General features: G+C 41.4%; 1 protein-coding gene across 1 annotated transcript in view; it reads left to right on the forward strand.

Annotated features, from left to right (window-relative positions):
- The first annotated feature begins 1,656 nt into the window (after window positions 1-1,656).
- LOC108798211 (melanopsin-A-like) overlaps window positions 1,657-10,652 on the forward strand; it is a 57,089-nt gene continuing 48,093 nt past the window's right edge. The window contains exon 1 of the mRNA XM_018569942.1: window positions 1,657-1,698. Within this exon, the coding sequence (XP_018425444.1) occupies window positions 1,657-1,698 (42 nt within the window). The remainder of the gene's footprint in view (window positions 1,699-10,652) is intronic.

Genomic DNA, 10,652 nt, shown 5'->3' on the forward strand with positions numbered 1-10,652 from the left:
AATACGTGAATGGGAGTGATGGGGGTTTGAATAGAAGGTGTGGACACAGAGGACGTCAGCCCCAATAGTGATCACTTCTTTCTAAAGGGTTGAGCATTTAGGTGGGTGGTATAAACCTCTAGCATTAATGAAAACAAATTGTAGACTCGTGGTGGCACGGTGAAAAAAAGCTTTAACTCACAAGATCCTCGTGGGGCGGCAAGCACGGAGGAGATGAGCGAGGTCCATGAAGAATAAGGTTCAGGGTGGACGGGAGGTAGAAGTTCTGGACGGTCTACAGTTGTACTGGAGGAAGAAAAGCGAGGAAAAACACAAAAAAATAAAACCATAACTTGAAGAAGAGAAAAATTGAAAAGGTAGCGATCCCAACAGGATCTATATGCAGAGTAACACTGCACATGGGTTTAACAGGGGTAAAAGGTTAAACGAGCTGTAGTAACACACACAGTGGCACCAGACTCCATTGTGTTAGGAGTCGGAAGGTGATGAGGAAATCCAGATGACAGTCAAGGTTGACGGTTACGGGTGTACGGAACCGATTTCCATCCATGCGGCATGTGGCGAATGTCACGAGCAGAGGGCTGAATAGGAGGATCATCTAAAGCGATATTCCTCAGGCGTAAGAGGTGCGCCCCATCTTTTACCGACAGTATGGAATGGGACGATTCATTGTAGGATACAACTAGCTTTGTAGGGTAGCCCCATCGATACATAATATTATTCTTCCGCAGGGCACCAGTGATGGGAGCAAGTTGCCTCCGCATGGTCAGGGTATGTTGCGACAGGACGGGATAGAGTTGCAGAAGCATTCAGGAAGATGGTCTACATCTCGGACTTTAGCTAGGAGACGTTCTTTTACATGGAAGAAATGCATTCGCATAAGGACATCTTGCGGCAGCCTGTCTGGTAGAAAGGACGGTTTAGGGAGACGGTGGATCGTATCTATAATAAGATCAGTGGCTGACAGGTCAGGCAGTAGGGCCTGTAGTAGATCTAATACATACTGGCGCAGGTCTCCTGGGGGAACCGACTCTGGAATGCCCCTGATTTTGACATTGTTACGACGCGATCTGTCTTCTAGATCCGCTAATTTATTTTTGACCCAATGCACATCTTCAGCAATGCGATCTTGAGAATCAATAAGTTGATTAATAGTAGATGTGTATTCTTCCATCTTATTTTCAACGTGATCCACTCTATTACCCACTGCCTGTAGTTCAGATTTGAACTGTTAAGTTAAAGACATTATATCTGAGTGTATCGTGCTGCGCAGTGACATCAGCATGTCTTTCATGGTGGTATCTAAGAGCGGCTGATCTGTTGTAGGGAAGCACGTAATAGAATCTTGCAACTCTCTGGTGTCCTCATGGGAGCCATCTACAGGACTTACCGGCGTGGAGTGAGAGCATTCTTCTGCCATCTGAGGCTTAGATTTTAGTGGACTACCCGAATGGGAGGAAGAAGAGGAAGAAGAGCCTCGTGGGTCCGGAGGTGGCACCCTGTCTCCACTGACTGCTTCGGGGGCCGCATGTGTCTACTTTAAGGTTGGCCCTAGAAGCAGAGGAGGGAGAGTCGCCGCCATCTTGGCTGCGCCGTGGCGCTGTGGAGGAGGAGGTGAGTTTTCACGGTCTGCGGTCATCCTTCTTCTTGCGGCTCATGTCTGTGGATGGCAGGGACAGTCACCAACGATCGGGCAAGGTAAGAGATGTCGTCTGGAAACAATCAATGGAGTCCGGGCAGGTGTAGTCAGAGTGCTACAGAATCATGCGGCCGGACAGCTCGCGCGGTAGCCACGCCCCCAGCTTGCCCATATTTTATAGAAAGAGGCATAATAATCCCAATTAGAATACAACAATTCTACTAGAAGTCTAGTAGAGTCTAGTTTTATAAACCAGTCGGATATTTAGGGTATTCGAGTTGTCCTCCAATATCTGGGTATTAGTGACTTAGCAGTGTTAAGCATAAAGGAAATCAAAGATTTCCTATATTTATTAGGCGAGTTGGAGGTAAGATGAAATAGGCAGATCCATGGATCTAAGGGTAGTCGTATGTCACATACTTTGTTAATAATAGAAGTGACCGAAGTCCAAAAGGGTTTAATCAAAGTACAATCCCACCATATGTGGTTGAAAGTACCTGGAGATACACATAATTTTCAGCAGTTAGGATCATAATGAGTATTGAATTTATGTATTTTAGTAGGGACATTATACCATCCGGATAATAATTTATAATTTGTCAACAACATGGGGACATCAATAGAGGAAGAGATCGCTAAGGATATTAAATTTGTTTAATCAGGAGTAAGTTTGTGTTTGAATTCCATTTCCCATTTGCTCATATAGATGGGGGAGTATCATAATTAAATTGAATTATTGTTTTATAAAAGTACGAGGAGGAAACAGTCGTAGAACCTAATAGAGATTCAAATGGTGTAAATTCCTTAGGTGTTCTTAACCCCTTCATGACTGAGCTAGTTTTCAGGTTCTGTTCATAAATGACTGACACATTTTTTACATTTTTGCTGTGTGATTCTTCCACAGCAGTAATATACTTTCTTACTAAATGTACCCACACATATTATATATTGTTTTTTAGAGGACAGATAGGGCTATATAAATATATCACATATGTGTACCTAACCCCTCACTTAGTTTGAATAAAATAAAAAAAAATGAGGAAAAAAACTAGAAGAAAAACACTTTTTTCACAAGTTTTGATTATTATTTTTTTTAAGAATTTTTTTATATTAATTATAGTATAAAAAATATATTTATATATAATTTATATTTTCCTAATTTTGTTTTACACTTTATTTTAATTTTTTTACACTTTGTAAAAAAAATAAAAATAAAATAAAAAAACTTTTTTTTTCCTTGTCAGTTTATATCAAGCAATCACTATGACAGCTTGATAAATTAACTTTTTTATTTTATTTTTGGCTATTAGGCTGATCCAAACTTAGGAACAGCTAATAATAACCTTAGAGACTGATCCTGACTTTAGTCAGATTCAGATCTCACTAAAAGCTCTTTGATCGTGCCTAGACGATCAGAAATGATACATTTCACTCAAAAGATACATTGTATCCTTTCAGTGAAATGTATCTAAACATTGGGCTCTCGAGCTGTCAAAACAAATAGCAGAGAGGTGAGGTGAGTCACTGCTGCCTCTCTGCTATTTTGAGCTGTCAAATACGGGGTCGCAAATTGCGGTCCTCTATTTGCATGTAACGGCTTCATTCTTTCATTAATGAAAGGAAGAAGCTTTTACAAAAAGCTTAATTATTTCATGAATTAATGCCTCAATACTGAGACATTAATGAATGACTGTTAAATGCTGAGAATCAGCAAATACCGGCATTACAAAGCCTGATATAACTCATCACGTACAGTGTACGTGGCAAGTCATATAGGCACAAAGTGACAAGACGTACACTGTACGTCTCCCGTCACGAAGGGGTTAAAGGTTTTGGTAGTGAATAGATAAAATGAGACAACTGGTAATGTTTCCAGAAGTGTAGAGAGAGTGAGCCCCATTTTTTTGTAAGGTAGACAGGGGGAGTAGTGAGGAACCTTCTAATACATCACATAGTTTCAACTTAGAGGAGGTTGACCAATTAGAAAAGGATGGGTCGTGTTTGCCTGGTGGGAAAAACTCAGACCCTGTTAGAGGTATAAGTATTGAATTATAAAGCCAATTGAATTTACAATGTAAGTAATCCCATGTACGTAAAGTAAGTGTAGTTAAAGGTAGAGTAGAAGAAGATAACGGTCTCTTTGAAGGAGGACCAGTGCGCCACCTTTGTCAATTGAGCTGCAGTATGATAAATGTTTTTGCCAAATATATTTAGACACAATTCGTTTAACTAATGCAAAATATGAGCCCGGGAGATCAATAAGTAACATTTGGAAGAGGAATAAAATCTTTGGAAGGATCATCATCTTAACCATATTTATTCTGCCTATCCAGGATAAATTCTGCAAGGAAAAAGAGGTTACGTCAGATTTAATAACGTTTAACAGGGGAATATAGTTACATGGATATAAGTCTGTATATTTGCCCATCAGAGAAATGCCTAAATATCGAAGTTTCTTTGGCTGCCAACAAAAAGAAAAATGAGGGAAATAAGCAAATCGTTCGGACTCGGACACCGTTATATTAAGAGTCTCGGATTTGCCCAAATTAATATTAAAATTAGATCACCAAAAAGTTGTAGTTTTCTCAAGATTTGTGGGAGGGATGTTCTTGGGTTACGTACATAGAATAATACATCATCTGTATATGCTGCTGTTTTAAATTCACCTGCAGGAGTAACAATCCCTTGAATATCAGAATTTTTACGAACAGGGGCCAGGAAGGATTTCAATGAAAAAGCAAAAAGTAAGGGAGAGAGTGGACAACCCTGGCATGTTCCGTTATAAAGCGTGAAAACTTGGGACCAGGTACCATTGATTCTGACTTTGGCCGTGGGATTAACATATAGTGCCGAAATCCATGACATAATTCTGGAACCCATTACTTTTTCGGCATCAGAGCAGCACTGGGAACCTCTGACTTTTGGCTGAATTTATTAGTGAAACAGTCTTGAGAGCATTATCTCTTGCTTCCGTACCTGGAATAAACCCAACTTGGTCTGGGTGTATCCATGAAGGGATCAGGGGAGACCATCTATTTGCAAGAATTTTAGCATATAGTTTTGTGTTAATATTTAACAAAGATATTGGATGATAGCTTGCGCAACAGGAAGGGTCCTGGTCAGGTTTAGCTATAACTATTATACGAGCCAATAAATATTCGGGACGCAAGGGAGACATAAGATTAATAGAATTTACAAAGGAACAGAAATGCGGTGCCAAAATGTATTGAAAGCGTTTATAATAAATTAAAGTGAAACCGAAAGGTCCAGGGCTTTTCCCTAACGGAGTAGTTTTAACAACATGTTTAAACTCAATGGGGTAATATCGACCTCCAGAGCAGATAATGCTTTTTCTGGGATTATGGGTAAATTTGCTTGTTCCAGATAAAACAAAATGTTGTCTAATTTAGTAGAGGTAGAGATAGAGTCATTAGACTTTTAATCTGATATAAGTCTTGATAAAAGTCATGGAACACTTAGCCATTGTGGAATGTACTAAAGAACCAGATTTTGACTTAATTTTTGAAATGTGTGTTGCGAACTCTTTGGTCTTTAGTGTCCTCACAAGAAGTTTACCTCGTTTATTCCCCAGTTTATAATATTTGCAGGAAACTAAGCTGAATGCTTGTTTGGTATCTGACTCAAGAATCATACGAAGCTGTTCCCGTTTAGTTACAAGTTCCTTGAGAATATTTGGAGTTACTGTTTTAATAGCATTGTCCCTAGCATCTCAAAAAGGGACAAATCATACTTGCTCCTTATTGATAAGCAATGTGATGTGTGGTCCCAATCTATTTGAGCTTAGCATAAAGTTTCAAATCAACATTGATCAGTGATATTGGCTGGTGGCTAGAGCATAGAATTGAATCTTTATTGTCTGTAGGTAACACCACGGTATGGGCTTCCTGGAATTGGGGAGAGAATTGACAGTCTGCAGAAATGGACTTAAAGGTGAGTTCAAGGATGGGAGACAGTAGGTTGTTGAAGTGATTATAAAAAGCTCCAGCACACCCATCTGGGCCTGGACTTTTGCCAGAGGGAAGGTTATGCATGGTCTTGGCAGTCTCCACAGAAAAGAGTTCTTCAAGAAGTGTTTTATCCTCAGAAGATAGAACTGGAAGAGGGGTAAATTCGATATAAGAAGCAGTCTGAAGAGAAAAATCAACCGCATCATGGGCTTGGACTGGTGAAGGTCATTTATAAAGATCGGAGTAAGAAACATGAAAAGACTGTGCTATCTAATCAGTATGATCTACCAATTGAGCGTTTGCTGAATGTATTTTAGAAACAAACATGCAAGCATGTTTGGTATGTATAGAACATGCAAGCATCTGTTTACATTTATCCCTGTGTTCATAAAATGAGCGCCTGAGGGAATCTTTGTACTTTAGAGCACTTGGGTCAAGCAACATCCTATGCTGTGAGCGTTTCTGTGTCAGAAATTGTAAAACAACTGGGTCAGCAGTGGATTTGAAGTGAAGTTCAAGAGTACGAATTTCTCGTAAAAAAATCAATGGTTGCCGATCTTACTGACAGGAAGTGCAAGAGATTAGATTCCCCTGAAGAAGACATTTGAAAGATTCCCGTTTGATTGGGGGCTTTGTGGTGTCATTTTCATGAATAGAAAGGAAGCTGGAAATGGCAGAAGTGATGCCAGCTACCGTTTCGGGTCTTGAAGGAGAGATCATTTAACTGCCACATCGGAGCATGCTTGGGTGAGTCTGGAAATGTTAAAGAGAGGGATATAGAGCAAGCAAAACAAATGGCAAACTCATTTATCAATTCATAACCAGCTTTAAAGCAGGGTGCACATGAAAGGGCTTTACATAGTACAAAAGCAGAAATCTCCCAGCACACTTACCAGTTAGCCTGCAAAAAACACGCTGTCTAACTATTAGGGGTTAAAACAGAGGTTTTAGTTGCACAACTTTTGCAAAACATGTGTAAGCCACACTGCCTCGTCAAGGCCCCTCTGTGTGGTTTGGTCCTAACTCTAATCTATGAGAGCCTCCATCTTGGAGCATATATAGCAAAGGATGACTTGGGTGCAGGTTCACCAGGAGGTAGCCCAAGCCTCCTGGTAAACCTGCACCCAAGTCTTCCTAAAACCTAAAAGTTAGACAGTGTATCTTTTGCAGGTTAGCAGATAAGTGTACATGGATATAGGGCAGTGATCACACCAGATCTGGGAGTCCATAGAGGCCTGAGGGTCCCATGCCAGCATATGATGTTAGACTAAAAAACAATCCAGCTTACTGTGAGTCTCAGTATAAGATCCACTAGACATTAACAAGTTAGAGATAATGTAATTTCTTCTCAAGTCTATTCAATTGATAAAGAGAGACATGAGACTTCCCTGAAGGTGTATCTACCATTGCAAAGTTAAAGTCACCTCCAACAATAAGGAGACCTTCCAATTCCCAGTTTTCCAATCTATTGAAACTGGACATCAGCATATGGGTCTGGTTTTGGTTGGGTAACTATATGTTCACTGAAGTCATTGTTTTGTGAATGAGAGTGCCCTTAAGAAAAATAAGCTTGTGACGGACTGAACCGTCACTGGAGCTGTTGGAGGAGCCTGGGGGCTAGCCTCCTTCCTACTGACTATGGACCTAGGACTAAGGAGACCCTCCTCAGACCTCTTGGGGTTACAAGGAACTATTATCCTAGGATTTATGTGTGGACTGGATATGCCGCGTCTTTCCCCTGGCATTATGTTTGTCACCCTCGGCCCATTATAGGTACAGAGTGTGAATCCAGCAACACCAAAGGGGTTCACTCTGGACTGAGACTCCCAATGAACTTGTTAGTCTGTTAGTCAAGTCTACTTGTCCATTTGTGTGATTGGGTTAACAATGGGATTAACTTGACACTAGATGTAGCTGAGTGACTTAACTTATGATAGACACTCAGGAGATAATCCAATCACATGTGTCTTCTCTCTCCCTACTATTTAATTAAGGCACCGGGGGGTTGGTCTGCTTGCATTGTTTGAATGTCTGATTGTATTATGTTTTTAGACTTCCAGAGCTGTTTAAATACTGTGTTGGTTTTCAATAACGTCAGTTCATGTTTTTACTTCAACATTGGTGTTGTCTGATGTTTGGGGTAAATCTTCATTGTTTTGGGAGTTTAGTTTTCTGTCCTAATATATTTGTTCTGTCCAATAATTAGGCAGGTTTGGACTGAGGATGCTATAACTCGGGTTCCAGCGGAGACAGACATGGAAAATAGTCAGCAGAACAAATGCACATATATGTACATTAAAAGAGAAGAACAGATTAAGTCCAGGCACTGATGGATGACCAGGCTGTCAGTGGCGTAACAATCACCATAGCGACCCAGGCAGCCGCTATGTGCGGGTGTACGGTAGGAGCGATTGCGTGGTAGCAGTGGCGTAACCAGAGTTACGGGCGCCTTGGGCGGGACAAAATTTTGCGCCCCCCCAACCATTACATCACCACCTCATGCATACTGCTGTCCCTCTGGTTCGAAGGATAATTCAATACAATATGCAATACAGTCAATACATTATACAGCAATAGAGAATCCCAACCGGCTATAAAAGGACTACAAATCCCAGCAATACATTATACAGTAATGGAGAGTGGCATCCGGCTACAGAGGACTACAAATCCCAGCAATGCATTATACAACAATGGAGAATGGCAACTTGCTATAGAGTACTACAAATCCCAGCAATACATATTAAAGCAATGCAGAATAATATGAAGCTACATACTCTATGTTGCTCTGGATTTGCCGTCTGATGTCTCCAGGGTCTCAAGAGGGTTGTGCAGGCTTTCAGGAGGGTTGTACAGGCTCTCAGGTGGCCATTGTGGGCTCCCAGGTAGGCTTTGCAGGCTCTCACCAGGGGACCAGAGAGTTTCACGGGTGCGTGTGGTTGCACTAGAGGCGGCTTCCTAATTAGGCTCTCGGGTGGCCAATGTGGACTGTCAGGTGGTCAGTGCGGGCTCTGCTGGTCAGTGCGGGATCTGTGGTGGCCAGTGGGGGCTCCCTGATAATTAGTGGGGGCTCCGTGGTAGCTCCCAGGTTGGTAGTGTGAGCTCCACTGTGGCCAGTGGGGGCTCCCTGGTGGTTAGTGGAGGCTCCCTGGTGGCCAGTGGAGGCTCCCTGTTGGTTAGTGGGGCTCCCTGGTAGATAGTGAGGGCTTCCTGTGTAGGGTGACCATTTGTCCCCAATTTCCTGGGACAGCCCTGGAATTGAGGAGACCATGCCCGGACAAATTATGTCCCCCAAAATGTCGCCGGGAACATAAAGTAATTTTTATTTTTTTTAACCACTTGCTGTCCGGGGCATTTTCTTACTATTTGCACACACATGATAAAATATAACATTTTGGCTAGAAAACAGCTTCAGAACCCCAAACAATGATATATTTTCTGAAAGCAGAGGCCCTGTAGAATAAAAAAATGCTACTTGCAATTTTTTATGTCGCACGGTTTTTGCGCAAATGTTTATCAAACCAGTATTTTTAGGAAACAATAAACTAAATTAAAACCTAGTGCATACAAACGTAATATAGAACCCAATTATTGAGTAAAATATGAAAGACAGGGTCACGCTGGGTAAATAGATACCAAACATGTCAAGCCTTAAAATTGCGTTCGCCCGTGAAGCCGCAAAAAAAAGTCAATACCCAAAATTTCCCATAGGGAACATTTTAAGGCTCACCAGTTTAGTGCTAACAGTGATTGACCATGGTAGAATTATTGCTCTCACTCCGACGTTCGCGGCGATATGTAACATGTGTAGCGCAATTGTCGTTTTTGCACGTAGGCGCTGTATGTGGGAGGTGGGGGACTTAAACATTTTTTTGCATTTTTTTATTTTTCTTATATGTGACTAATTTTTAAACACTTTTTTTTTTTTGCACTAACCCTATTGCTATCACATAGGGGGACAACAAGCACCCTATGTAATAGCAGATGGGGTGTGACAGTGTTGGAGTGTACAACATTTTCAGGTATGAAAGCTGCCAAACAGATATCTTCAAATCTTGATTGCATTGCTCATCAAAGAGACCAACTGTGTGTTGTTCATGCCTGGGGCATGGCGGGGGAGATGAGAAAGGTGACATTCATTCATCGGGACGAGACATCAAGCTTTGCACCCTGTGGTGTTGATAAGGGTGTAGGCACATTGGGAAGACATGTCAAGATATCCGGATTTTGCATATGAAGGTGACTGGCCATTGTCTAAAGATCAAAGGACAAGGTGTTGACCTAGGCCAAGGACTGATCTGCAGTACGATGGTGCCCCCTGCTGGAGGACTACAGTGCGTGTGGATAAATATGAAGGACCATGCCGATTGGCCGAAAGACATTTAAGGGACATGCGGAATTCTGGGTAAAGGGGGTGTCGATGTATGTGTATGAATGGGTATAAAAGTCCGTGCGCGGCAATATTGCTCTCTCTTTGAGCCCAGCCAGGATATAGGAACCAGAGGACGGACTTGCTGTGTAAAGTATTCTCTTGATTGTCTTATTGTATCTGTTTGTATCTTTTATTATGTTTGATTAGATTTGTGTATAAATAAATAAGACCATTGCTTCTTTTAACCATTGTATCGTTATCATCATTGGAAGCAGAGAATAGCAAGTTAGCTTATTTCAGGAAGCCAAGGCAATTTAGATATTACATTTGGCACCCCAGAAGCAGGAACGTAGAACATTCTACGTAGAATCCAATCCCTAATTTATTTTGTCTTGAGTTCCTAAAAGCTGAAGAAGTTGAGACCTCTACAAGAGACACAGATCTGAAGACATCCATCTCTACAGTGGACGAGATTCGCGCTGGTCGTGAGCTTGGAATCCTGTTTGAGGGATACTGAAAGTTCTGTTAAACACTCCATCAGTGAGCGGACGCGCATATCTGGTGAGTAAAAGTTTCTTATCTTGGTCTGGTGTATGGGTTACATATTGGTTTTTTTTGTATTGTATAAGTTTTAAGCCTGTTTAGCTGTTCAGTTTGTGCCGGCAGTAAAGGGCTG

Source organism: Nanorana parkeri, unplaced genomic scaffold, assembly GCF_000935625.1.
Source record: "Nanorana parkeri isolate BGI_ZX_2015 unplaced genomic scaffold, ASM93562v1 scaffold1429, whole genome shotgun sequence".
Classification (NCBI taxonomy): domain Eukaryota; kingdom Metazoa; phylum Chordata; class Amphibia; order Anura; family Dicroglossidae; genus Nanorana; species Nanorana parkeri.